Source organism: Bos indicus, chromosome 19 (genome assembly GCF_029378745.1).
Source record: "Bos indicus isolate NIAB-ARS_2022 breed Sahiwal x Tharparkar chromosome 19, NIAB-ARS_B.indTharparkar_mat_pri_1.0, whole genome shotgun sequence".
In the NCBI taxonomy this organism is placed as follows: domain Eukaryota; kingdom Metazoa; phylum Chordata; class Mammalia; order Artiodactyla; family Bovidae; genus Bos; species Bos indicus.
In genome coordinates this window covers 21,256,339-21,282,809 of record NC_091778.1, presented here as the reverse complement: position 1 = coordinate 21,282,809, position 26,471 = coordinate 21,256,339, and the positions used below count along the sequence as shown (strand labels likewise).

At 55.8% G+C, this 26,471-nt stretch overlaps 2 protein-coding genes across 2 annotated transcripts; one reads left to right on the top strand and one right to left on the bottom strand.

The window, feature by feature from the left end:
- The first annotated feature begins 441 nt into the window (after positions 1–441).
- On the top strand, positions 442–6,097 carry UNC119 (unc-119 lipid binding chaperone). Its single transcript, XM_019982385.2, has 5 exons — positions 442–730; positions 4,172–4,285; positions 4,788–4,890; positions 5,005–5,177; positions 5,424–6,097. Exons 1-5 carry the CDS (start codon positions 511–513, stop codon positions 5,534–5,536), a joined length of 723 nt encoding a protein of 240 aa, XP_019837944.1. The 5' UTR covers positions 442–510; the 3' UTR covers positions 5,537–6,097.
- A 4,383-nt stretch (positions 6,098–10,480) lies between these two features.
- Positions 10,481–25,075, bottom strand: FOXN1 (forkhead box N1). The gene is made up of 8 exons (XM_070774406.1): positions 24,927–25,075; positions 24,059–24,517; positions 21,578–21,691; positions 19,514–19,644; positions 18,085–18,181; positions 14,428–14,635; positions 13,751–14,242; positions 10,481–12,018 (listed from the first exon to the last, which is right to left on the bottom strand). Exons 1-8 carry the CDS (start codon positions 25,047–25,049, stop codon positions 11,705–11,707), a joined length of 1,938 nt encoding a protein of 645 aa, XP_070630507.1. The 5' UTR covers positions 25,050–25,075; the 3' UTR covers positions 10,481–11,704.
- Positions 25,076–26,471: the final 1,396 nt, after the last annotated feature.

Here is a 26,471-nt window from a genome sequence, read left to right as displayed (position 1 = left end):
ACCGAACTGGTCTTGTAGGAGGACCGGTCAATGAGCAAATGAAACGAATTTCAGATGATGCATTAGATAAAAACAGGCTGATCAGATAGTGACCGGGTGTCTGAGAGGGCCTCTGAGCAGATGACATTTGAACTGAGACCGGAAGAATGAGAGGAGGCCATCTGGGGGAAGAGCATCCCAGGCTCTGAGATGGGAACTCACGTGCGGGTCAGAGGGAAGGGCAGAGTGGCTGGAAGCCAGCGAATAAGAAGGAGTAGGTAGCCAGGACCCCTGAAAACCCCTACTGGAAAAATGAACGACGTCCCCGGGCAGGCCCCCTCCCTGCCCCGGGTCCGTAGCCCAGGTGGGCGGGCGGTGGGCGGGGCCAGCGCCGGGCCCACCCCGGGGGCGGGGCGGTACCTGGGGCCCCGGTCCGGCCGGGGGCGGGGCTGCGGACGCTCCCCCTTCTCTCGGCTCCAGCCGGCGCAGGCAGCCGCGGCGGCAGCAGGCTAGCCGTGGCCCCGCGAGGCCATGAAGGTGAAGAAGGGCGGCGGCGGGGCCGGGACGGGAGCGGAGCACGCTCCAGGGGCCTCGGGCCCGAACGTGGAGCCCAAGCCGGAGCTGCAGGCGGAATCCGAATCCGGGTCCGAGTCGGAGCCGGAGGCAGGCCCGGGGCCCAGGCCGGGGCCGCTGCAGAGGAAGCAGCCGATCGGGCCGGAGGACGTGTTGGGGCTGCAGCGGATCACGGGCGGTGAGCACCCGCGAGGCAGCGCCGCCCGCGGGCGGGAGTGAGAGAGCACGAGAGGGGGCCCTCGGGGCGCGCGGAGCCCGGGCCCCCGCCCCCTTTCCCGCCCTCCCCCCCGCCTCCCCTCCCCCACCCGGGTCCCCCTCGCTTGTGTCCTCTACCCTTCTGCCACCAAGCCTGAGATCTCCATGTCCCCCCTTCCCTCGATCTCTCTCTGCTCCCCCCTTGCCCCTTTAGAGATTCGTTTCCACCCCTTTCCTTCCTTTTTGAGGAGTCCATCCCCCTTTCCAATGGTGAAGGTGGGGCAGCAGCTGCAACTGTGACCCCCTCCCCACAGAGTCTTCAGAGTCCTTTGAAGATCTTCTCTGCAGTAACGAGGAGGGGGCTGAATGCAGTCAGTCCCCGGTCTCCTCCACCCTAGAGGCTAGGTGTGGTATCAAAACCCTTAGGTCTCCTTCACACTGGACACCCCCAGGAAGTCTGGGGCCATCGCTCTCCCCAGGAAAGGACCTGAAGAGGAAGCTTCAGTGGTTTGACTCTGGGCTTCTCAAGGAAGTGGGTTAATACCCCCTTTAGCCTAAACTAGGGCCTGTCCTCTTCTGGGAGGCCAAACCACCACTGTGGTTGAGTTTCTGAGCTGGATTGCCAAACTGAAGTTCCAACTTGGCCGTCCTATTGGCTGTGTCACCTTGGGCTAATAACTTCACCTCTCTGAGCATATTCATCTGTAAAATGGGAATAATGACCCCTACCTTTAGAGAGCTGTTGTGAAAATAAATCCTCTGATTTTGCACTGTGCCTGGCAGGCCGTGCATGCTCTGTAAATAGGGCTCTTTTGTCAATACTGAGGGCCCCACAGGACTGCTCATGGCTGCTGCTTGGAGGCAGACAACTGGGCATTCAGGGGAGGGGAGGGGGTCACCGTAGGCAGGGAACAAGGGAGGGAAGTCTCATGGCAGAGGCCGTGGCTGAGCCTGAAAGAACAGAAGGCGCTTGCAGAGGCAGTGGCCTTCTATCTTGGCCTCATTGGTTAGTAACCCTGCCCTGGCTCCCTCTGTGAGGGCAACTTTTGGAGTCCCCCTGTGAGGGTAGGGAGCAGTTGCTGGACTGGGCCTGAGCTCTAGCGGTGCAGGAGCAGAAGAGTCCAGGGCTTCCAAACAGCTGTGGAGGGGACTGTGATGGCAGGTCTAGGCCTGTGCATCTGGGTCCCCAGGGGACCAGCATCTCCCTCCTCTCTTAGCCAGGCAGCAGCCATTCTTGGCTGGACCCCTGGAGCACTGAACTGCCTTACCCAAGCAGGCAGTAGTAAAGGGAGGGCACCTGGACCAGTCTGATGGTGGTGCCAGTTGGGCTATAATTGGCAACAGCAGCGTTTAGGATTCAGGTTAGCTCTGGAGCAGAACTTCCTTATAGGATGTCTAACTTGTCCCAGTCCTAGGTAACTTTTGAGGTGATTTTGCAGAGGGGCTTCTAGCCCATATACAACTGTGTGTCTGAATTTGGAGGAAATTCATAGCCCTTACAGATTCAGCATCTGTGGGCGATTAGAGGAAGAGTCTTCACTGGATCCCTCTCCTTTGTGGAAGCTGAGAACAGGGCTCCAGGACGCTCCCCACTGGCACCCCTGCCTGTCTCCTCTGACCCTAATCGCACAGGTCTGAGTTTGTTCTTCCTGGATTACCCAGCCCTGAATCCAGCTTAGGAAGCTATTTGTGGCTGAGGCGAAGGGAGCAGTTGTGTTCTGAGCTCTCAGCCACTCTCCCCCTTATCCGGCCTGACCCTGAGTCCCAGGCATCATCCTTCCCCGTCTGGGGTAGGGAGTGGAGGTGGTGTCCTGAACCATGGGCATCTTCCATTCCTCACTTCCTCTAAGGACTAAGGGATTGATAGGTTGAGTTTGCAGTAGAAGAGACAGAGGTCACACTGCAAATTGTTCTCCAATGAGAGGAGAGGCTCCAGAAGTTAGGGAATGGGGGAAGGAGGGGAATTCTATGGGGAGCCGGGAGCTGGGCGACTAGGATGCTGTTCCGAGTTCTGCCTCTTCCTCTCCTCTGCCCTGCACTTTCCTCCTACGTCTTTGGATTAGTGTTTACTTTCTGTGAAAATAAGTTGTGAGCAGGGTGAGGTAGGACCTGCCTACTTCCATTCCTCCTGTCCCCACTGTGGGCTGTGATGGGCAGGCCAGGGCTCCAGCCCCACCATAAGCCCTGCTGGACCCTAAGTGCCAGGTGGCCACCAGGAGGGCTTCCTGGAGGGGGCTGCCCAAGGGTTGGGAAGAGAGAATGACTTTACATTCACTTCCTCTTCCTGCCCCAGAGGAATCAGTGGTGGCCTAGGGGCCTAGCGGGTGATTTCCGGGCCTCTGCGGGGAGGATGTGATGCTGTGCGGGCACCAGAGCCCCCACTGCACCTCTCTGTTTCTTCCTATTTGCTGCTGGGGCCTCCTCCCTGAGTGCTTGCAGTTGCTGCTGCAAGAGTGGTGAGGGTTGATCAGGCCCTGCTATTTCTGAGCTTCCTCAAGCCGGGCCCACCACTGTTCCTGGTTCCTCTTCTGGGCTCAAGGATCCCCCTTACCCCAGTCACAGCCCTGCTACACCTGCCACACCCTCTTACTGGCCTTGCCTCTTCTCTCTGGGATGGCTCAGAGTCAAGGGTGGATGGATGACCTTTAAGGGGTGTTCCCTCTGTAGACCTCCTCTGCTAAGACCTCCTCTTGTTTGAAGATCAGTGGGGGATGAGAGCAAAGGTAGCTCCCTTTCCATCTCCACACCCCCCTCCCCCCCAAATATTCCAGGCTCTGGGCTTGAGTCAGCAGAGCTTTGAGTAAGCTGCTTAAGGGAGCTGGGTTTGTATAAGCCTCTTATGGGGAGAGGAGGGGCCTGGGGGGTGAGGTAGAACAAGGAAGGGGTTGTTTGCCCCAGCGCTACCTAGGTCAGATAAAGTCCTTGCTTGACACAGTTAGATGTGGCACCGGGGGCAGCTGTGGGGCAGAGGAGGGGCAGGGGTATCCTCTCTGGAAACTGTGTCACCCCCATTAGAGCGAGGTTCCTAAAAGCAGGACTCTATCTTCCCTCTCGGGGTGGTGGGGGGCAGGGCTTCCCACCCAATTCTAGACTCGTTTGGTTAAAAGTCACCGAGCCACTCCTGACATAGCAGAGGCTGGAATGAAGGGCCCTCCACCCCCGGGGTGGGAGGGAAAGTGTGGGGGAGGTGGTCTTGTCCTCCATCCTACCCCTCCCTGATCCAGAAACTACTAGGAGAGAACCTTTTGTCCGCCGTTAGATCCCAAGAGCAGAGCTATGTCTCCCCCACACTCTGTGGGGGCTCCCTCAGGTTAGAGGCTCAGTTCTCTCTGTCTGCAAAGCAGTCACCCTAGGGATCAGAGAAAGTGGTAGCTAGTCCGGGGTAGCTAGGTCCCTTCCTCGCTCAGCCGCCTGTCTCCCTTAGACTACCTGTGCTCCCCTGAGGAGAATATCTACAAGATTGACTTCGTCAGGTTCAAGATTCGGGACATGGACTCAGGCACTGTCCTCTTTGAAATCAAGAAGCCCCCAGCTTCAGGTGAGTGCATTGGGTACGCCATCATCCACAGAGGAAGTGGGCCACCCAGGGACTTCGGAGGCCACTGAGGAGTCAGAACAGAGCTGGGATTGGCACCCAGGTCTCCCCAGGAGTCACCAAGCAGCAGGGCCCTCTGCCTGGGGCTGGGCTGCTGCTTTACCTTCCCCTGGGTCCCTGGGGTTGGACGTCTTGAGAGGACAATCCTGCCTCTTCAGTCCCTACCAGCCTGCCCCCTGTAGGCCCCCTTGGGAACTGCAGTCCCAGAGGCCCCAGGTCTTTTTATCTCTTGGGGCTCTGGGACTCTTAGTTGAAACTGGTGACCTGCTGACCAATTTAGAAGCAATTGGACCCATCTGGCCAATGGTCTGAACCCTCAATATGCATCAGGATCTCCTGAGGAGTTTTGAAAGAAATTCAGACAGATGAGGTCCCTGGGGTGAAACTCCGGGTGGGCATGGGCCCCACCTGAAGCCCACTGAGCCCCAGCTGGGGTACATTACAGAGCGGCTGCCCATCAACCCGCGGGACCTGGACCCCAATGCTGGGCGCTTTGTCCGCTACCAGTTCACGCCTGCCTTCCTCCGCCTGAGGCAGGTGGGAGCCACGTGAGTCACTGGGCCGGGGAGAGGGGTAAGGGTAGGGGTGGAAAGGAGCCCTTCCTGAGTTCTTGCTGAGCCCCTCCTGGGGCCCAGCTCAGCCCCGCCCCCTTCTCTGCTCAGGGTGGAGTTCACAGTGGGAGACAAGCCTGTCAACAACTTCCGCATGATTGAGAGGCACTACTTCCGCAACCAGCTGCTCAAAAGCTTCGACTTCCACTTTGGCTTCTGCATCCCCAGCAGCAAGAACACCTGCGAGCACATCTACGACTTCCCTGCTCTCTCCGAGGAGCTGAGTGCGTTGGGGGGTGTGGACTCAGAGGGACCAGGTTGGAGGGAACGTGGGTCTGGGCCCCTCTCTTCCCCTTACAGCTCTCTTGTGTCTAGCCACCATTCCTAAGCCACCTATAGGGAAACTGAGACCCAAAGAGGCTGGAGGAACTCTTTGTTCAGCTTGTCCCCGTCCCCGAGTCCTGAAGCCCCTGCCGTGACCTGGCTCAGGCTCCTGACCTTTGTCCCAACTGGCTGGGCCTCTCTTGCAGTCAACGAGATGATCCGTCACCCGTATGAGACACAGTCCGACAGCTTCTACTTCGTGGATGACCGGCTGGTGATGCACAACAAAGCTGACTATTCCTACAGCGGGACGCCCTGACTCCCCAAGCCACCCCCTACCTCAGGAGGGTCCTGGGCCCACAGCCATGACCACCCCAACACTCACCTCTCAACCCCGGGTCTTCTGTTGGAGGAGTGTTGCCGAAGCCCTGAGCCAGTGTTGGGAGGGAGGGAGCCTGAGGTCCCCCAGTCCAAGCCTGTGCAGCCCATGGGGCCTGGCATGTGGGGTGGGGTTGTAGCGGGGCTGTCCACCTGCACATTCCAGGAAGACCTCCAGTTGGAGGAGTAGCCAGGACTTCCGGACAACCTAGTTGGCCCTAGCCTCTTGGGCCCAAGTTGCAGAATAGAGATCCCCTATCCAGGCTTTTCCCCTGCCCACCACCGACAGGCCATTTAGAGTTGTAAATTCACAGATGAAGTTCCATGTGGGGTCTGGCAGTCAAGCTTCCCAAGGGAGTCTGGGCCCTGACCCTAGCCCCGGTCTCTACCATCAGGGGCTGAGATCCTGCCTGAGGTGTGGGAAGGACCTGCCCAGATTATAGCCTGTGGTAGGGGCTGGACCAACTGTATATAGTTTTCAATAAACTCTCCTTTTCTGTTCTCTGGTTGTGGGCCGGCATATGTGTATGGTGGTGGCTGGCGGGGGTACTCCTGTCTCCTGATCCTCTGCACCTGGATACCACTCCTGGCATCTAGAGTTGGTATTTAGTATGCGTTGCAGCTGGAAAGGGTTTTTTCTTTTATAAGGATGGTGACCTGAACGCTCAGAGGAGAAACTTTGGCCCAAAGTCGTAGCTAATCTTGAAGAACAGAGGCTGGGACAAGGGCCTGCGACTCGGGTGGGAGGGAAGGTGTTGGGAAGGTTGCCTTGCCGTCTACCCCACCTTCTCTGAACCCAGAGGCTACTAGGACCGTTAGGTTGTCCTTTTAGCCTTCATCAGAGAGAAGGCTAAGGCCTGGCACCCTCTTGCCTTCAGCTGCCTTGAGGACCCCAGGCTTGGCTGCCCTGCATATAATCCTGCCCCCAGCCCGACCCCAGTTCCAGAGGATGTCTTCATTTTCTTAATGGAAGAAATTCAGAAACAGGTAGATGGAGAGTTTATGTCAGGGTTTACAGCCTATTGTTCTAGGCACTAATTTGAATACACTTGGCACTATTTCTCTCTGTAGCCTGAATAGTTAATCTATAATTAATCTAAGCCTGCAAGGCCTGGAAGTGCTGCAATTCACCTGGGTTCTGGGGAACCCTTGCGGGAGGGCCAAGATCTGGGCTGAACCCTGGGATTCTAAAATGAGTGAGACATTGGGATTTCCCTGGTGGTCCAGTGGCTAAAATTCTGCTCCCAATTCAGGGGCCCCAGGTTTGATCCCTGGTCAGGGAAATAGATCCCACATGCCTTAACTAAGACCTGGTGCAGCCAAATAAATAAATGAGTGAGACACAGGGAACAGATATCTGTCCTAGAATAAGATGAACGGGGCACACAGGGGAGCAAGAGTCATCCTGCTTGGAGGGTTCTAGCGAGGATTCGTGGATGAATCCTATCCACCCCAACATTCAGCCCGCAAACCAGGGACTCAGTCTCAACTCCCATCTCTAGCTCCATCCAGTCACTGGAGATTTCGCCTCTTAAAAGTTTCAACTTCATCTGCTTCTCTGCAGTTCTTTACCTCTCACTCTAATGCCTACAATATCCTCCTCAGCACCCCTCTGCCTCTCGTATGGAAGTACTGGGGAGCATCCTGACATGACTACTTAATAGCTGTGCAATGTTGGCAGGGCAAGTTAACCTCCGCGCGCCAGCATTTTCTGAAAAATGGGCGTTAATCCTCAGAGTTGATTGTGGACAGTCTAACACATGTAAGGCATTCAGGCTTGGGCCTAGCATTCAATATATATTGGTTATTAGCTTCATTCCAATCCACCCTTCACTCAGCTGTCACAAATAATCTGACCAGGTCATTCCTGCTTAATCTCCTCAGTGGCCCACCATCATCTTCAGGAGAATTGCCAACACCTGGATTGCAAGGCTCCACACGTCTTTCATATTGTAAATATTTACTTTCCTGAAAGCAACTGATAAATCGGGCCTCCAAACACTTGCTTTATGCTGTTCCCTTTGTTTCAGTGCTCTCTGCCCATATCTTCCTGTCTAAGTTGTCCTGAGTTTTCAAGCATTTATGATGCTGACTGGATTATGAGGTGGTTACCGGGCTCTCCTGGTGTTAAGTGGCCTGGGGGCAGGAATGCCAAATGGTCTCCAATGAATGACACACTCAATACGAGCACTCCACCCCTCACAATGGAGGGTCATGAGAGTGCAGGGAGCGTGCTAAATCGAATCGGGCGGATGTTCTGGATTGGTCCTGCTCTACTTCCACCTTCAGACAGGTAGGGCAGTCCCTGTTTTGAGGTCCTCATCCCTGGAGCATGTATCAAAGAGGCTGTCCTCTGGTGAGGCCTGGCAGAGGCCTGGCTGGGAGAAGCCTTGGACCCCTGCCTCCTTTTAAGTCTTCATGCCTCTGGCACTAATCCTGCTGCTAACGGTGCACCTGGGTACATTTGGTTCCTGGCACTTTTCCTGGGAACCAAGAGAATCCCTGGGCTATAGAAAGAGGAAGAAACGGTCGGGTGGGGCTTGTTCTGGTCCTGGTGCTGATGAGCTGTCCTTGAAGGCTGAGCTGAACCTTGCAAGAGCTGTGCCTCACATTCTCTTTGAAGTCAGCCAGATATTTTTTGCTTTGACTCCTTAGGGGTGTCATGAGGACCCTACCATTGGGTTGGGCAGGAAAGCCCAGATACTGCAGGGGAACCCACCACTCATGCCAATTTGGGCTGAAGCTAGGGGTGCCCGTAGGAACTACCAAACCCACTGAAAATTTTTGAGATGCTTCCCTTCCAGTCAGTGAAGAATTGCTGTCCCCAGCCCCCAGTGCCTTCCTCCCTAGCCTGGCCCCTCCCCTGGGAGCCACCCTCCATTTTCCCACCACCTGGCAACTAAAGTAAGGGTGCTTTACTTTTCTGGGGGTTGGGGACACACCACGCAGCTTGTGGAATTTTAGTTCTAGACCAGGAATTGAACCAGTGCCCCCTGCACTAGAAGCGTGGAGTCCTAACCACTGGACCACCAGGGAAGTCCTAAAGGGGGCTTTACTTTTTTGTGTGTCATGGACCCATTTGTTGTCTCTACTGAAGCCTGTGGATCATAAGCTTTTATGTACAATAGTATGTTGTAATCCTATATATTTTACGTGTTAAAAACTATACATCGATATATAGATATATTCTGCGATGCCTGTATTATATTATGAAAACATCTGTGATTTCTTATGTGATTTCTCTACCTAATGACAAAGTCACAAATTCTGTGAAAAGTTAATTGTGATTTGTTGCCGACATTCTTAATCGAGGGAAATGCTAAATTCAAGGTAGAGATAAGTGAAAATGAAGGTGAAATTTATTTATCCAAGTTCATGGACTCATTAATTCTAACTGGTTTTAGAACTCTCAGGTTTACAGCCCCTAAACCTGAGAAGTTAAAAGGGTTAATTTTCCACAAATAGAGAACTTTCAGACCCTGGGGATCCATTCAAACAATTCCTCTGAACGGTGGGCGAACACATGATGAGCGGCCAGCAGGGGGCAGCATATGAGCAGAAGTGTGGGGCTCAGTTCAGAGAGCCGCAGCCACTCAGCTGTTTCTTGGTTTGTTTTGTTTTTCCGCCCAGTTTTTAGTCCAAGGGCCAGTCTGGCTACAAACAAACAAACATGAGGCCCCAAGGCTTATCTGCTTGCCCCCTGTCTTACTTGCACAGGGGCAAGCTCACTTACATGTGTGCCGAATGGGCCCATAGGATTGAGGTTGGACTGACCGCCTCCAGCTGCCTAGGCTGGAGGTGTAGAGGAGGTCATCTGAGCCCCCAGGGTCCGAGGTTCTGAAGCAAGGAAGTAGGTCCCAGTAAAGTTCTCCCATGGAACACTTACCCTGCTCTTGGGGGCTTGGGTATCAAGACACAAGCCTGGGGTTGCCCAGAGCTGGGGGCTTGATAGAGAGGCTTCACCCTTCGTATTGCACAGGGCTGGGCTGGGTCGGGGTGGAGGTGGGGGTTCTTTCTCTTGGGCACACTGGCTGGCCATGCCTCACCCCACCCCACCCCTGCAGCCCTCTAGCTCTGGCCCCAGCGTTAGAGCCTCGGGAGGGAGCGTGCTGATGGAGGGTAGGGTTCTATTATGGGATCCTCTGCAATAATGTCCTCTGGCCGAGGTAGGTGGCATTGGCTGGCCCCCAGGCCCTGGCCCTTGGGAAAACTTTCTAAGCAGAAGGCCCACCCATGGCTGCTCTGAGATCAAGGTCCAAGGTCCATGGATAAGCTTTTGGCTCCCACATTTGCCCTATCCCCATTCAGGCCGAATGTGGGGCTGCCTCCCAGGCAGCTGTTTGGTGACAGCAGCTTGCCTGGTGGTGGGACTGAATGGGGCCCTGACCCTCCAGAGACCACCCTCCAGGGCCAGCAGGGCACACAGCGCCAGGCTACGTTTCGTTCATGCCACCTGTGGAAACCAGAGCCCAGAGAGGGAAAGATGAGGGCAGAAAGGCACAGTCTGGATAGGGAAGTGACCCCTTCTTAGTGTGAGGAGATGGAGGCTGAGGAAGGGACAGATCTCAGGAGGAAGGGATGTGGGGAAGGGTACCTACTCCCTCCTTCCCTCCCTGCTTCTGGACAGGGCAGCAGCTGCTTCCAATCCTTCAGGAAGTTTTCCTGGGAAGAGATGCTCCCCGGGCCCCGCCCCTCCGCCCCACCTCATCCCCTTATCCTTTCCTTGCTGTTCAGAAGCCCTCTGAGATGCCTCATTCTTCAAATTGAAACTTCCTAGGTCTGGGTGAGGGTTGGGGTAAGATCACAGGCTCAGGGAATCTACCTTTTTGCTCCAGGGAGGGGAGGTCCAGAAACGAAGTCTTGGTAGCTGAGACCACAAGGCATTTGCTTTATTGTTCCAGGACAGGGAACAGTGGCAGGCCATCAAGGGTTCTGCTTGTGTCTCATCTGAGCCTGGGCCCAACCTCGGGGGGAGGGGGTGTTCTTGTCACCCTCAGGCCCCGGGCAGGCTGAAGCTCCCACTTAGCCTACTTGGTGTGGGTCGGGCTCTCAGGTAGGACACGGTGGGCACCCCCTTGCTCCAGGGGCATCCTGGACCTGCCAAGTGGTCAAAGAGAGCAGGCATGGGTGCTCCCACACCAGCCTGAAGCAGAGTTCCCTCCCTAACTGCCCAGGCTGTCTGAAACAGGAGTATTCATAAGCTGGGACCTAAGCTACATGAAGCTCTCAGGGGTGACTGTAGTGACCTGCAGGGGCCATTCCGGCACCCAGGGCTGGGGCAAAAGGACACTTTCAAGTTTCCGAGGGCAAGGGTTTTTCCAAACACTTTGTGTCGGAAGTGGGCTCAGTTTGGTCCTGGAGCGGACTTTGCCCTCCTGTGTGTCTTCCCCCAGGGGAAGCCAGATAGAGCTTAAGTTGAGGACAGGTTGAGAGCCTGGCAGGGTGGGTGCTGTGAATATCAGCACCCCCTTGGGGGCCCACAGACAACTTTGGGAGAGGTTCCATATCTCCTCCTTCTCGATGGGCTGCTGGGATGAAGATGGGAGAATAAATACAGGGGGCTTCTGGGAAAGATCACTCCTGGAGGGGGGGCAGGCCTGCAGAGAATGTGGACGTCAGAAGAGGGTTCCAGGGTGGTCTTGGACCTGGCTGGGGGCCCTGAGCTTTTGATAACCAAACCCTTCAGCTCTCAGCTGCCCCCCAGTGAAGTCTGTGATATAGTTCTGATTCCTCTGGATATAAGGTATGTGAGTGGGTGTATGTCTGCATAACTGTGTGTGTATGTGTGTGTGTGCCTGTGCACATGTACGCGAGAGCCTAAGTGTGGATGAGTGTGAGCCATGGAGAGTGCATTTTCTTCTTCCCCAGACACTTGCTCTCCGGGGTCCCTGGGCCAGGAGCTGGTGTACCAGGCGGTGGAAATGTGCGAGGGGCAGTATCCTGGGTGGTGACTTCTCCACCCCCAGCTGCCAGCTAATAACCAAGTTGGCTTCATGACATAGGGGACAGGGAGTGTGTTTCCTTCCTTGACCTTTAAGGTGAGCCCGATATGGGCGGCCGGCTGGGACTTCCGGGCCAAGCAAAGGCTGGAGCTGCTGTGGGGCATAGCTCAGGCCAGGGCCATGGGCTTGGAGCTGGGGCTGAGGTACACAGAGGGGCCAGTAGGGGCCGCGGGGGGTGTGGGCTCCAGCTCCATGAAGGCAGAGTAGAGGGTGGTGAGATGCAGGTCACCCAGTGCCCCGGAGCCCCCGTTGCCTGGGGGTGCCAAGTCGCCTGTCCCACTGCCAGTCTCAGCCAGACAGGGCCCAGGGGGATAGCAGGGAGGGGGAGCTGGTGGCACCGAAGACGATGTCGGCGATGAGGTCACCAGTACCAAGGGGTCAAGGGCCAAGCTGTCATCCTTCAGCTGTTCCCACAGGTTTCCTATTTGGGGGAGAAAACAGGCGTCACTGGGAGGCACCAACGAGCCCTGTCTGCCTCTCACCCCACACTCTCACACGCTAAAGAGAGCAGGACTGGGGTGACACTGATTGGAGAGCAGACCTTTGGCACTAGCTCTGTGACCCCAGGCAGTTGCTAAACCTCTCTGCATCTTCCTCCCATGTAGGACATTTTGAAAGCCATAGCCCAGATGATCTCTGTGGCTCTTTTTTTGGGGGTGGGGGAGTGGTCAAGGATTTAAGAGCTGCCTGTTGGAAGGGTTGATGCAGATGCTGTACATTCTGGGGTTACCCTGGGTAGGGAGCCCTAGGAACTCTTCACCCTGGCTCTTGTCCAGGTTCCCAAGGAAGGTGAATGTGCAGCCCAGACCAAGGATCTTCCAGTAATGCACCGCAGCATCCAGTGAGCTGGTTGGGCTTCTCCATTGCAGGGCCCAAGGAACAGGAGCAAAGCCCTGTCAGGAAGGACTCCCCATTGGAAGCACTGACTCTGGGATGCAAACTGTGCCGCACCCAATCCCTCTCTGTGTGTCGTGTGACCTGCGTTGTGGCTGCCCAGGGCCTGGGGCTCCTTCCCTGGGGATCAGGGCTGCAGGGTGTGGAGGAAGGGGGCTGAACTAAACCCAAGACTGGCTGCCTGGCTTCCAATCCTAACTCTCCTTCTTTCTAGCTCCGTGACCTTGAATAAGTTACTTAACCATGGTGCGCATCTGTGAAATGGGTTGAATAATCCCTCCTAGCCTATAGGCCCACGTGAGAGAGCACATGTAAAGTGCCTCACAAGATGCCAGACAGTAGGGCTCAGGTAAATGTCTATGGTAGCCCACATATCTATAGATTCTTCTGAGTCTGTGGAGCCCGGCTCCCCACTTCAGGGCTACGGCTCTAGTTGCCTTTCTCTAAGGGTAGCTTCCCAAGACCCGGCTCTCTCCTCATCAGACTGGGAGATCTCTGAGGGTCAGCTGCCCCACCTGCTTGTGGACGTCCCCTACCCCAGTGCACACAGAGGGCCTGAGGCCTGGGTCAGCACCCTTCTTCAGAGCTCCTGTGGCCAGTACCAGGGCCGGGGGGTGCACTGGAGGTTAGATGGGAATGGGTGGGATTGGTCACAGGCAGAGACGAAGCAGGCGAGACAGAATGGAAGAGACAGAATCTCTTCCTGGGACCTGCCTAGCTCCTCGGCCTCCCCTTCTTTTCGGGGCAGATCTCTCTCCTTCTTCTGCATTAGGTGATGAACTCCAAAAATATAGTCACTTCTGGAAATGTTCAGAGTCTCAGTTGCTTACAATCAACTATGGAATAGACCATTGGCCCCTTTCCAGCCTGTATCTTCTTCTGAAGCTACTTGGGGGGCACGCACCCCTGGTCTATATCTTCTTCTGAGGCTGTTGAGCCCAGCTCCCCACTTCTGGAGGGGGATGCGGCTCAAGTTGCCTGTCTCTAACAGTAGCTTCCCAAGACCCAGGCTCTCCCAGGCACTTTCAGCCCAGAGCTGAGAGTGGTTTGGTGATAGGTCAGTTGGAACCAGTTCAAGGGGCAAGAATATTCCTCTTTGACCCTTCACCACCACCACCACCCATTTCCCAGCTCTGGGCTTTCTCTGCTCCAGAAACTGGGCAGTTAGCTGCAACCTGGAGACTGAGACAGGCCGGGCCATGCCACCAGCTGCTCCTCTGAAGGCCTGTCCCACCTCCCCCCTCCCATCCCCAGCTCACCCTGGAAGTCAAAGTCGGTGAGAGAGGGGTTGATGGCGTCCAGGTCAGTGCCAAGGTCTCCGTCTGGCAGCAGGGTGTCATGCATGGTCCTGGCTGGGGAAGGTTCAGCCAGCAGCTTGGCACTGTGGCTAGGTGGGGTGTGGGCAGGCAGAGGCGAGTCCTGGGGGGTGCCTGGCTGGGCCCGCAGCTCTAGATGCCCATCTGGCTGTGGAAACAACGGCTGCGGAGGTCCAGGAGGGGCCAGGCCCGGCGAGAGGTGCGAGTATGTCTGCCCATAGCAGGAGGGTGCGTGCCCCCCAAGTAGGTCCTGCAGGGGATTCTTGCCAGGAATGGGGCCCGGAGCCGGGTGGATTGAGTGCAGTGGCTGGGAGAGCCCAGCTGGAGGTGCCAGGGGCTGGATGGGGCCAGAGCCTGCCAGCCCAGGGGGTGGGCAGCCGAGCAGTGGGGAGCCCAGCTTCTCCCTCTTGTCTCCAATGAGGCTGTCCAGCTCCTCTGAAAAGGCCCAAGAGAGGACACTGTGAGACCTCCTTTCCCCCACAGTCACTCCCAGCCTTGGAAACACATTCAGGCCCTTTCCTTATTCATCAGCTTTCCGTCACCCAGCTGTTCTCACCACCCCACTCTTAATTTCTTGGCTCTGGGTACCCCGGGTCCACCACGCCGGCCGGCAGCCTCACCTGGCTTGGCCATGCTCTTGCGCACGGCGATGGGGTCTTTCCTCTTCCACTTCTGCAGCTCCTCCTGCATCTTGTCGATCTTGGCTGGATTCAGGGCCCACAGGCAGCCCTTGCGAGAGGAACTTCCCGATTTGTTCTCTACCTTCTCGAAGCACTTGTTAAGAGACAGGTTGTGGCGGACAGAATTCTTCCAGCCATCAGGCGCCGTCTGCCGAAGCAGAGCAAGACACGAATTCAGGCTGGGTTCAGAAAAAGCCCTGGTTGTCTGGGCACACAACTGCCACCCACTCTGGGGCTTGCTGAGCTCTTCAGCGACCAGCCCACACTCAGTCCCATCAGTAGTGGGGCAGGGATGGGCAAGAACCTCAGTCACAGTTATTAGCACCTAAAATCTACCTCCATCCTATCCCATGCCCTTCAGAGGACTGTCGAGGTGATTCATACAGGAGGGGCTGGTGGGTGCTAAGGAGGAGGTGCTGCCCCTCCCCGACCTGGGGTTGGACCACTCCCTGCTGGCTCTCCAGGCCTGTGCTTGGACCCCTGTGTGGAGAGGGCCTTGCCATGCTGAACTCTCTGGGGCTGTGTCTCCCTGCTGTGAGCCTGACTCTGGGGTGTGGGTCCATGAATTCCTTTGAGTGTGAGGACATGTGTGTGCTGCTAAGGATGTGTGTGTGTGAGAAAGTCTCTCTAGGGGTGTGTGTGGATATCCATGATTGTATGTGTGTGTGGGTGTTCACATGCGTGTGTCCAGGGGGCGTGCCCTGGTGGGGAGGCCAGCCCTCAGGCGGGGGATGCTCGTGCCAACAGAATAAACACCCATTAGGAGGCCTGGTCATGCCACCAGTGCAGTAATTGTGCCCAGGGAGGGTTGTAAAAACCATTAGGCTGACTCAGTTGGGTGAGAGGCGGTGGCGGGGGTGCCACTGGGCACCCTCCCCCACTCCCCGCACCCCCCAGCCCAGAGCTCTGTTCCAGGCTCTATGACAGTCCTGGGCCCAGCAGGGGTGACTGTGGGCAGAGCATCCACTCTGCCTGGTGAGGTCCTTCTGCACCCTCACCTCCCGGCCCCTCTCCCTTCCAGCTCACCGTTTCTGCCTAATGAGGGGCGGCCACTCCCTCCTCCCCAGCTCATTTGCCCCAGGGAGCAGCCAGGCTGAATCATGTCCAGCAGAACAGGGACCCTGCCAGCATCGCTGCAAGTGGTTGGCAGGAGCGGCTGAAGCCTTTCTTAGGGGCCACTGGCCTGGGTCAGGGGGCTGGTTGAGATGACCCCCAAGGCTCCCAGGGTCATGAGAGAAGACTCTTAAGCCACCAGACCAGCCAGCTAGGGATTCACCTTCAACTCCCACAGCAGTCCCTATGAGGAGTCAAGACTGTGTGGCCCGGTGGGCAGAGTTAATGGGCACCGGGCCCTTTTACAGCCCCATAAATCTGTGACTTTGGGATGCCAGAGCAGCCCCCACCCCAGCCATTTCCTGTTTGGAAGAGGGATGGTCAGCACTAGCAATTATGTCCAGTGGCTGGAACTTGCCCCATCCCACATCCCTGACTCACAGGGCTTCAGGACGCCCATCTCAGCTGCCTTGGGCGTGAGTGCTGCCCACCCCAGGGTCCACTCTGTCCTAGCCCAGAAAAATGACCTTCAACTGGGGAATGAGAGCTAGAGGTGGGGAGAGGATCTTTGAACTCTTTCCTTAGGTGGGTGGAGGGGATTTGTCAGAGCTGGAAGGAACCTGTGTGCCAACTGGTCCAATCTGACCATTTTACAGACGGGGAAACTGAGGTCCAGAGAAGAAAGGGTCCAGGCTGAGATCACATAAGGAGGCAGGGTCAGAGCCAGACTCCAACTCTGTTCCCTAACTAAGGGCCCTGCCCAGGTCACCCCACCGGATTATCTTTACCACTTGGGGCCCGTCCCATCCTCACAGATGGTTTCTCTCTGAAGTCAAATGTAAACTTGGGAGGGAGGGAGTGATGCAACTGGCTAAGAACAACAACTGGAACCAAAAAAAAAAAAAAAAAGCAGTTAGACCTCTTCACTCCTCAGCCCCATAAAACAGGGATTACACGGCTCCCAGGAAAAATAATTAAGCCAGGAAGATGAGATGTAGGGAGGGGCTGGGGGCCAGGCTGGGAGTTGGCAGGGAGGAAAAGCTGAGAGGAATGGGGCAGGGCCCTCCCCCACTTCCCTCTCTCTGGCCTGACTCCTTGAAGCCTTAGGGGACACTCTAAACGCTTTACAGGTCAATGAGACTTTGGCCCCCTGACATGCTGGGATCTAGAGGGCGAGCCCTGGATACCGGCTTTGCTGCTGCTTGAATCCCAGTGCCATCTCTCCTTGCTCCTCTCCCGTCCAGAAGCTCTGATGGATGACCATGCTTTTTTGTTCTTGGCCAGAACTCTGGCCATCTTGCCCATTTCGTCATTCGGTGGCAGCTCAGCAAGTACGAACTTGCTGGAATTCTTGTTCAGTTGCTAAGTTGTGTCCCACTCTTTGCGACCCCAGGACTGTAGCCTGGTCAGGCTCCTCTGTCCATGAGATTTCTCAGGCAAGAATACTGAAGTGGGTTGCCATACCCTCCTCCAAGGAATCTTCTCGAGCCAGGAATCAAACCTGCATCTCCTGCACTGGCAGGTGGATTCTATACCGCTGAACCATCAGGAAAGCCCCTTGTTTGAATATCAACCTCAAATTATCTCCAGACAGCAAAATTGGGAAGATGGTGGGGTCAGAAATCACCCACTGGTGGGTGGAGCTGAGTTCTGGATTACCTGGGTCTCAGCTCCCGCCCTTTGCCCGGGCAGCAAGTGAGACTGTATCCATCAGGCTGTACGCCTTGGAGAAGGTACTCCTTATACACAAGTTCTGACTTCCCCTGCACCCACCCCAGAAGGAGGGGTTTTTGTTGGAGGGCCTGGGGAGCCTGCAGACAAGAGAAGTGGGAAGCCAGAAAGCCTGAGCCAGCAGCAAGTGATCCCACCTGCTGTTTGGCCTTGAGCAAATGGAGAGAGAAGGGTGTTTGTTTTGCCTCTAGGGAAAGAGTCTGGTGGAACCCCAGAAGCCCCTTCTATGGTTGAAAGAGACTAGATCCTGTCCGTGGGAAGGTCAGGTGAAACAGCCAGCTCCCTAGGACACTCTAAGACTGTGAAGCCCACACCCCACTTTCTGGCAGAGCTGCAGCTGAGCCTGCCGCCCACAGAGGCAGATCCTAATCTCTCCCAGGAAGGCAATGAGTTCTGCAGCCCCAGCATCCTGGGTCACATTGGCTGGCCAGCTCCCGCCCAAATTCCTCAGTCCCACAGCATCCTGGGGGCAGCGGTGGGAACAGCCTCTCATTTCTTCCCAAGCTCTGTCTCCCCGTTTGGGGTAGGTGGATGCGCCTTGAAGCCTATCAGGTTGCCATGTCCACCTTCCACCAGCATGAGGTCTGACTCCAGCCTGCTGTGTGACCTCTGGTGAATGGCTTGAGCTCTCTGTTGCCCACACAGAACTGTCCTTCTGAAGGGCAAAGGGAAGCGTGTGGTGGGAGGGCACACCCTCTCCTGGCTTTCATTCAAACTTATCTCCCACCTCCCAATGTTATCTTCTGGTTCTAGAGAGGTCTGGCTTGCCCCAGGACTTGGGGGTGGTGGGGTGGGGGTGGATTTGGGGCTCACCTTGAAGTAAGGAAAGTGCTCCGTCATAAAATTGTAGATCTCGCTGACAGGAAGGCTCCCAGTTTTACTGTTCTTAAGGGCCATGAAGATGAGGATGCTGAAGGCAGAGAAAGCTCTGAGAGTTGGAACCTCTGATCGGGCCTGGAGTCTTCCCCCACCCTCCTACCCTGGCTGGAACAGTCAAGAAAGAAGAGCCTGCTGCAGAATTCATGGGTGAGAGGCGGTCAAGAGGAGAAAGGATGAGAAAGTATCCAGTGAAGTTAGGAATTACTGATATTCGAGGGTCTTGTGGCATCTAAGAGAGCTGGGTTACACTCTTGGCTTTAGTCACTCACTAGCTGTGTGACCTTGGGTGAGTGCCTTAACCTCTCTGAGCCTCAGTTTCCTCAGCTTTGAAAAGAAGAAAGTAATAGCTACCTCAGAGTCGTGAAGATTAAGGATGCTGCCTAGCATATAGAAGGCTCTCATTAAATGGACGCTGTCATTACCAATCAGCCCTCAGCCAATTGCTGGAATATTGGATAGTAAGGCAGGGAACTCAGGTTATTTGAGCCCCTACAATGTGCCAAGCATATTCTCTCAATCCATCCAAAGGCCTGAATACTGCAGTTTTTTGGTTTTTTTTTTTTTTTTTTTTTTTTTTAAGATGAATAAACAGAGGCTTAGAAAGATTAAGTCACTTGCCTGAGGTTTCACAGCTAGTAAATTCGGAGCCTGGACTTGAACCCAGTTCTACTGGACTCCAAAGATTACATGTGCTCTTTTCTGTGCACCATCCTGCCTTCCACAAACCCCTTCTCTGTGCTCCTGGATGATGTGTAAGTACCTTTTCCATTTCCTGAGCTCACCCTGGCTGATGACTTGACCCCACATGAGGCCTGGCACACAGGAGGTTGAGTATCAGTGTTGGTTGGATGAATGGAAGTTCAGATGGAAGGGATCCCAGATGGGCAGGGTGCTGCTGGCCTGGCACCTACAACCCCAGCCCCAGAGCAGCTGCACTAGATCTGGTAGATGCTGAGTAACTGAACCACCTCTGCAGACCTCATCCCTTGTTTACTTCTGGTGGCGCTTTGGGGTGAGGCTTCTCTCTGAGTCTGCAGGAGGGGAAAGGGAGAAGCGTCCCCCCCTAAACTCTCAGTCCCAGGGCCCCAGGAGGCTAGAACCTAGCGGGCTCACCCCAGGGCACCAGCATGTTCTGAGCTGAGCCACAGACATTGCTCCCCAGAGTTGGACGAGAGCTCAGAGGGGAGCTGGTCAAGCCCCCTGCCCCCAGGCTGGATTCTTCTCTCTAGCATCCTTTGGAAGTCTACCAGGTATGACTTCCACCCCCCTACCATTACCCTAATACCTCAAGGATTCCATGTCTCAGTTTCCCCAGGGACTTCTCACCCCTCTTCCTTCTACCCCAGAATGCTGAGAAACATACCTGTAGGAGTAAATGGGTTTTGGAAAGAGGGGCTGGTGCCCGTCGGTGCTGGCCTGGGGTGCGATCCGCTGGTAGGGATAGTGTGAGGAGCCCAGGTAGGGTACAGGGTAGCTGCTGCCACCTGGTGAGTACTGTAGAGGTCAAAGGGGCAGAGTGGTTGCCATGGTAACCAGTCTTCCCAAGGAAGGGAGCCCCCTTCCCCCACTCATACATCCAGAGAAGGAATTGAAACTAGATTCTTCTCTCAAGCGTTCCACCATCCATGGTCATGGGCCCCGAAGGCAGAGCTATCTGAGGCTGGCCAAGGATGTGGCTGTCCTGGGAGGGCCTCTGAGGAGATCCACATTCCAGAAGTCAGGGTCTCAGAGGTCTCAAAGCCTCCTTCAGCATCTTCCTCTCAGCCCTCTAGGTACCCTGGTTGCCATGGTGATAGGACAGGAGCTGAACTAGAGAGTGTGAGGGGTAGCTCGGGCCCCTGTACCCTTTAGGGCAGGTGCTCCCTGGCATCTCCTGGAGTGCTTGGGCCGGAAGTGGGGTGTCCGGCCTGGGTGTTTGCTGGGCACTGGCCCCTTTTACGAGTTTCAGTGGCTCTTTGAAAGGCCTGGTCGTGGTGGTGGGCCGGTGAGGGTAGGAGGTGGTTTTTACAGCAAAGGGAGTGGCTGCCAGGGATGGTGTTTTATGGGGATGAGAGGGGGGTAGGAGACTCTGACTCCCCCATCTGCTCCAGGCTGAGGTGCTCTTTCCAGGTCACCCGAGAGACACTTAGTGACTGAGTCACCCTCTCTGCAGGCTCCATAAAGCCCTGGGTGAGGCCATCTTGTTCGGGGAGGGGGTGCAGAAAACAGAAGGTATCAGGACAGAGCTGGACACAGTGAGGCCGTCTAGGGTCTGGTAGCCCCTGAGCCCCGCTGTGGCTCGGTTCCTGTTGGGCCAGGGTGCCTCAGGGATGCCCCTATCCTGGGTCAGACTGTGAGCCTCAGGATGGCCCGGCCACTCCAGCCAGGCTCCTCACAGAGTGGGGATGATTCTGTGTTCCCTCTGCTTCCCTCCCTCTCTTTCTTTCTCCCCACAAAGCAAGCAGTCTGACCACCCTCCCGCCCACGTGCCTGTCTCCCTGGCTTGGCCAACATCAGGGCCAATGCCAAAGAGCTGGGAGTAGAACCTGCTCCACAGGCAGGGCCTGTCCCAGTGCCAGGCTGCAGGTGGATAGAGCTGGGCGCTGGGCAGCCACTTGCTCTGTCTTGCCCGGTGACTCCTGGGAGCTGCCTGGCTGCTCTGGGGCACTTTTCTTTCTCTTTTTAAAAACCTCCATCCCCTGCCAGTGTGGGGCAATTACTTGGCATCCTGTGAATCAGGGAGGAGATAAGGCTGAGCAGTGGGGTGGGGAGTGGAAAGAGTGTTAGTCTCTCAGTCGTGTCCGACTCTTTGCGACCCCATGGACTGTAGCCCGCCAGGCTCCTTTGTCCATGGGATTCTCCAGGCAAGAATACTGGAGTGGGTTGCCATTCCCTTCTCTAGGAGATCGTGGGGAGGGGGGATAGGGCCAAAGATGATGGGGACTGGGAGCCTCCAACAGGGAAGATCCCCTAGCTTCACTCCTGGTCCCACCCTGTCTAGGCTAAAGGGAAGTTTGAGGCCAAGGCCACATACCAAGACGGTGGCTGACCCAGGCAGGAGCCCATTGTTTCCTGCGGTGTTCAGCCTCGTGTGTCACCCCACTTAAACTCCTTTTCTCTTTGCTCAGTCCTTGTCTTGTTCTCCTCTTTCCGTTTTTTGGTTCCACCTGGCCCTGCCCCAGTCTCAGCCCCACCCTCTTTGCCAGACCTCTCAGGCACTGCCTGGGTCTCAGACAAGCCCCGCCCACTCTGTGAGAAGGGCAATTGCTTCCCTTCCTGTGAACCCCTGTTCCCCACCCTGGGTGGCCCAGCCTGAGCTTCAGGGCCCTGCTGCCCCTACCTGCCCATCCAGGTGTGCACGCATACACTCACATATACACCCACACATCACACATGAACATAATATCCTGAGACCCTGGGGGAAATTGCCCACCTGCCCCAGACCCACCTGGTGGAAGGGGGGTTGGGTAGGACAGTACATGTGCTGCAAGGGGGGCTGGTAACAGTACATCCCCGGACCACTCTCCAGAGCTGGGGGCTTGACCTTGACTTCTGACCCCTGCTGGAAGGAAAGAAACAGATGACCAGGCTGGACCTTGTCTTTCTTCCTTCCTATCATCCACCTTGAACCTTATGCAAAAGCAATTCCACCTTTGCCTCTAGCAAAGCTTATTCCTGGAGAACAAATACTTGAGAACAGAGGAGGACAAGGATTTTCCCCGAGGAAACTAGACAGCTTAGTGGTGGAGCTGGAGCTGACTGTGCTCCCTACCCCCCACTTCCCTGCAAGTGAGAGGCTGGGGCTGGGCTGTCCAGGGAAGTGGGGGAGACTTGTCGTCAGTCACACTGAAGCTGGGGTAGGACCCTGGAATGGCACAAGGATGCGCGGGCTGACCCCACTCACCAAGCCTGGCTCGGGACCTGCTTCCTGGTTCAGGACCACCAGCCCCTCAGAGAAGATCCGCAAAGGACCACTGCTCTGGAATTCCCATTGCAGAGCCATGGGGAGGGAGCACAGGAAGTGGCCAGACGGGTTGGTCTAGCTGGGGCCCCCAAGGCCCTACTACTTCCTATTCTGCAAAGCCCATGGTAGATCTAGCAGGTTCTCTGGAGGGGGCTAGTGAGTCCCCTCTGCTCTGGGCACCCCCAACTCAGAGCCTCTGCTCTCTGTTCTGAGGAGTCTGTGCTGTGTGCTAAGTTGCTTCAGTCGTGTCTGACTCTTTGCAGCCCTGTGGACCATAGCCCACCAGGCTCCTCTCTCCATGGGATTCTCCAGGCAAGAATACTGGAGTGGGTTGCCATGCCCTCCTCCAGGGGATCTTCCCAACCCAGGGATTGAACCGGTGCCTCTTAGGTCTCCATTGGCAGGCGGTTTCTTTACTGCTCGTACCTCCTGGAAAGCCCCTGAGGAGTCTACCCAGTTGCTAGTCTGCCGGAGCCCTGTACCCTTTCCCACTCTGGCAGAAGGAGTCTGCAGCTGCTGGTGGTGGTGGGGGCCAGATCCTGGCTTCCCACAGGTTGTGAGCCCCATGTGGACCCCCAGGGATGTGCCTAGAGCTCTACCCTGAGGAGGTACCCAGACAGAGAGCACCGCTAGGGACTGGAAGCTAAACCAGGCCAAGAGCAGGTGGACCATTCTTCTTGGGATTACCAGGCGCCTGGGGAGCCAGCATCTGGGCCCAGAGGGTCAAATCAGCTGTAAGCTCTTTCCTGGGTGTGCCCTGGGGTGGCTGATGCAGAGATATCCATAATCGTAGAATCTCAGGCCTAGAAGGGCCATGAATACTATGTCCAACCCTATCATTTGGCCAATGATGAGGCTGAGCCCATAGAAGGGAAGGGATGTGCCCAAGGTCACTCAGCGAGTCAACTATCCTGCTGTGGGTCTTTGGGCCCAAGTTCTTCTCCTTGATCTCTATGGGACCTCAGTTTCTTCTTCTGCAAAATGGAGATAGTGGGAAATCTTTAGAGGGTTTGTCATAAGGATTAAACAGGGTACTTGAAAGGACGCATCTGGCACAGTGACCAGAGGCTGGCACTGAGTGGACATTTACGGGGCAGTAACTGATGGGATGGGGCTTCCTGGGTGGCTCAGCGGTAAAGAATCTGCCTGCAGTGCAGGAGACTTGCAGGAGATGCATGTTTGATCCCTGGGTTGGGAAGATCCCCTGGAACAGGAAATGGCAACCCACTCCAGTATTCTTGTATCTGGAGTAGGCGCAGCCCCAAATGGGAGTGGGTTTTCCTCTTCCCAAGGCAATACGCCTATGGGGTAGGTGCTGGTAAGTATACTTTTCTGATGAGGCTCAGAGAGGTTAAGTGACTTGCCCAAGGTCACAGAGTTTATGGGTATGGCTATGAAAGGACATATTGATCTTCTAAGATGCTTTCAAGGTATTTCTATGAATACACCCAGGCCTCATTCTAGGTAAAGAATGGGGCCTGTAAGTGTCCTTTGAGAAGTCTTAAGTCCTCTCCCAACTCTGCGTGCTGCTGCTGCAATGGAGAACATGGTGCTCTGTGACTCCTCCCTAAGCCCTTTCTCCAGGCCTCTGGAATGTTTTTCTTCTCGTATTTACATATGGGTGTGAAGGTCTGGCTGGGGATTCTTGACATTCAAACAGAGAGAAGCTGCATATAAGAATCCTGACTCAGGAGTCTCTGGGGAGCTTCCAGCATCCCAGGGTCTGACCAGACTCCCTGACCCAACCCCTTCGACACCGGGCCAGGTCAGCACCCCCTCCCTCAGCTGACCTGGAGGCTCTGGATGAAGCTGAAAGACCCCAACTCTCTGAGCTTGCAGGTGTACACTGACCCTGAGTAGAAAGGTCTGGAAAGGGGATGGCAGAAAGTTTGATCTCAGAAGGCTTTCTGGAGTGCTGGGAACTGGCACAGGGGTGATGGGGTGCGCGCTGGTGCTGGTACTCACCAGGACTTGGGGGCTGTGCTCCTGGCTGGGGTAGGGGAGCCCGTTGCACCAGACCTCGGCAGGGAAGCCAGGCAGGAAGGCCTCAGCCTCCCCCACATCCGCAGGGATCTCCTCAAAGGCTTCCAGTGCCCCCGGGGTCTTAAAGGAGTGTCCATCGAGGGCCAGGGCAGTCTGGGCCTCGGGGAAGACATCCTCGTGGAAATGTCGCTTGTATGGGTGGAAAGGCACGTGGCTGCCCTTGAGGAAGCGCCCGGGACCGCTCGCGGGCCCCTCCTCAAAGCTGAAGCCGGGGTACTTGTCTGAGGGTGAGAGCCGGAAGGGGCCTGGGCCAGGGCCTGCTGGACAGTGGACTTGCTCAGGGCCTGGTGACGCGATGCTGGGGCTGTGGGGGGGCAGTGAGGACTCCCGCTCTGGAGGGCCATCAGGCACAAAAGACGAGCAGCTGAAGCCGGCGTGCTTCTGGGGTGGACAGAGGGTAGACAGCCTGTGAGCGGAGGCTGGATCCAGACCCGACTCTGTGCGAGGGTAGAGGGTCTGTGGCTGAGCTCTGGGGAGCCCCCGGTGGAGGAGAGAGACCTCACCCGCCCTTGGAAGCCTTGATCTGATGAGGACGCACTGCTTCGAACCTCAGATCACCCCCAACAGGACGGATGCACAGCCCTGCCCTGGGAAAGTCCCAGACCCAGGGGACAAGCAGAGGCCCAGATCTCTACACTTCGGGATCTGGGAGTCCCTGGGTACTTGTTTGCTGGGAGAAAGGACAAGACAGAAGCAGGGAGGTCCCAGGGGGGTGGGGGTGATGGCCCACCTGCTGTCGTGCAGCCCTCTGGTCTTGGCCTCAACCCAGGCCAAGGTGCCAGGTACTTACGTTCTGCGGGGCGGGGGAGCCTGGGAGGCCCGGTGCCTGCATGAAGTCCCCTTGGGGCTCGCCCTCCAGCCTGGCAGGGCCCGGCAGCGTGACGTCAGACTGTGGCGGGAGTAGCGACACCATCACCCAGTCCTGGCCTCGAAGAAAGCCGGCTGTGATGAGAGCGAGGACCAGCGTCCGGGGCTGACCAAGCCCGAGTCCACCCCTCCCACCCCCTCCCTGGGCTGGGACCCTGCCTCCAGCCAGACGTCTGATGAGAGAGAGAGAGACAGACAGGCAGAGACAGACAGACAGACAAGCTGAGAGAAACATCAGAAACAGAAGGAAGCAGATAAACAGTGTGAGAGACAGACGGGGAAAGACACACAGGGAGAAGCTGGGGAACCTGCAGGGACATGGATTCTGGTGGCCCCGTGAGCCTGGCATGACACTGAGGAGTGTGTGGCCTCTAGGGTTCTCTCCTGTGTCTGCCACACTCCAAAGTACTTGTGACTCTGTGCAGGCCTCTGCCCTTTCTGAGCTTTAGACTCGCCATTTGGAAAACTCGGGGCTTGCATTAGGTGACACGTGAGGGCTCTTTCTGCTCAGACACTCTAGAGTTATAGGAGAACTCTGTGTCCAGCATAGCTGAGTGGTTAACAGGACTCAGCTCAGGGACATCCCTGGTGGTCCAGTGGTTAAGAATCCTTCTGCCAATGCAAGGGACTCGGGTTCAATCCCTGGTCCGACATCCCACATGCCACGGGGCAAGTAAGACTGTGCACAACTAGAGAGAAACCTGCGCTCTGTAACAAAAGATCCCACGTGCTGCAACTAAGACCCAGTACAACCATAAATAAATAAATATTAAATAAGAAAAAAAGACCCAGCTCAAAGCCAGCCTTTTTCTTGCCTTGCTACCTGTGTCAGCAAAGCTCTGAGCTTCAGCATCAGTCATCTGCAAAAATAGGGAGAGAGAGAGAGACGCCCTCATGCAGATGTGGGGTTAAATGAAATCATGCACATGAAGAATTGAGCCCGGTGGCTAGCTATAACAAGTGCTCAATAAATGCCAGCTCCCCTTATTAACAGCACGACTGATATGTCTCTTACTGTTACTAACCTCAGCTCTCTGCCTTCCTTCTCCACCACCTACAAAGGGCAGTTTCTCCTGAATGTATTCCTCTTTGCCCGAGTAAACTCTGAGAAAGTCTACCCTGAGCTGAGGGCCTGCTCTGGGCTGGCCACTATATAAATAATTAGGAGAACTTCCTCATCATTTGTCAGAATAATCCTGTGAGGAAGGTGCATTATTAATCCCACTTTCCAGATGAAGAAACTGAGGTTCAGAGGGTTTACATAACTGGCCCAAGTCACCTAGCCAATCCTTGAGAGAGTCAAGTTTTGAACCCAGATCTGGCCAACTCTGGAGTCTATACTCCCCTTAGTTTCTTTGCTTAGTGGGGATCAGAGTGGGGGTGCCTGAGCTAGGGGGCCAAACAAGAAAAGCCTGAGGTTGACACTTACCCAAGACCCCTCTTGCAGAGCAGGACAACTTCATTTCCC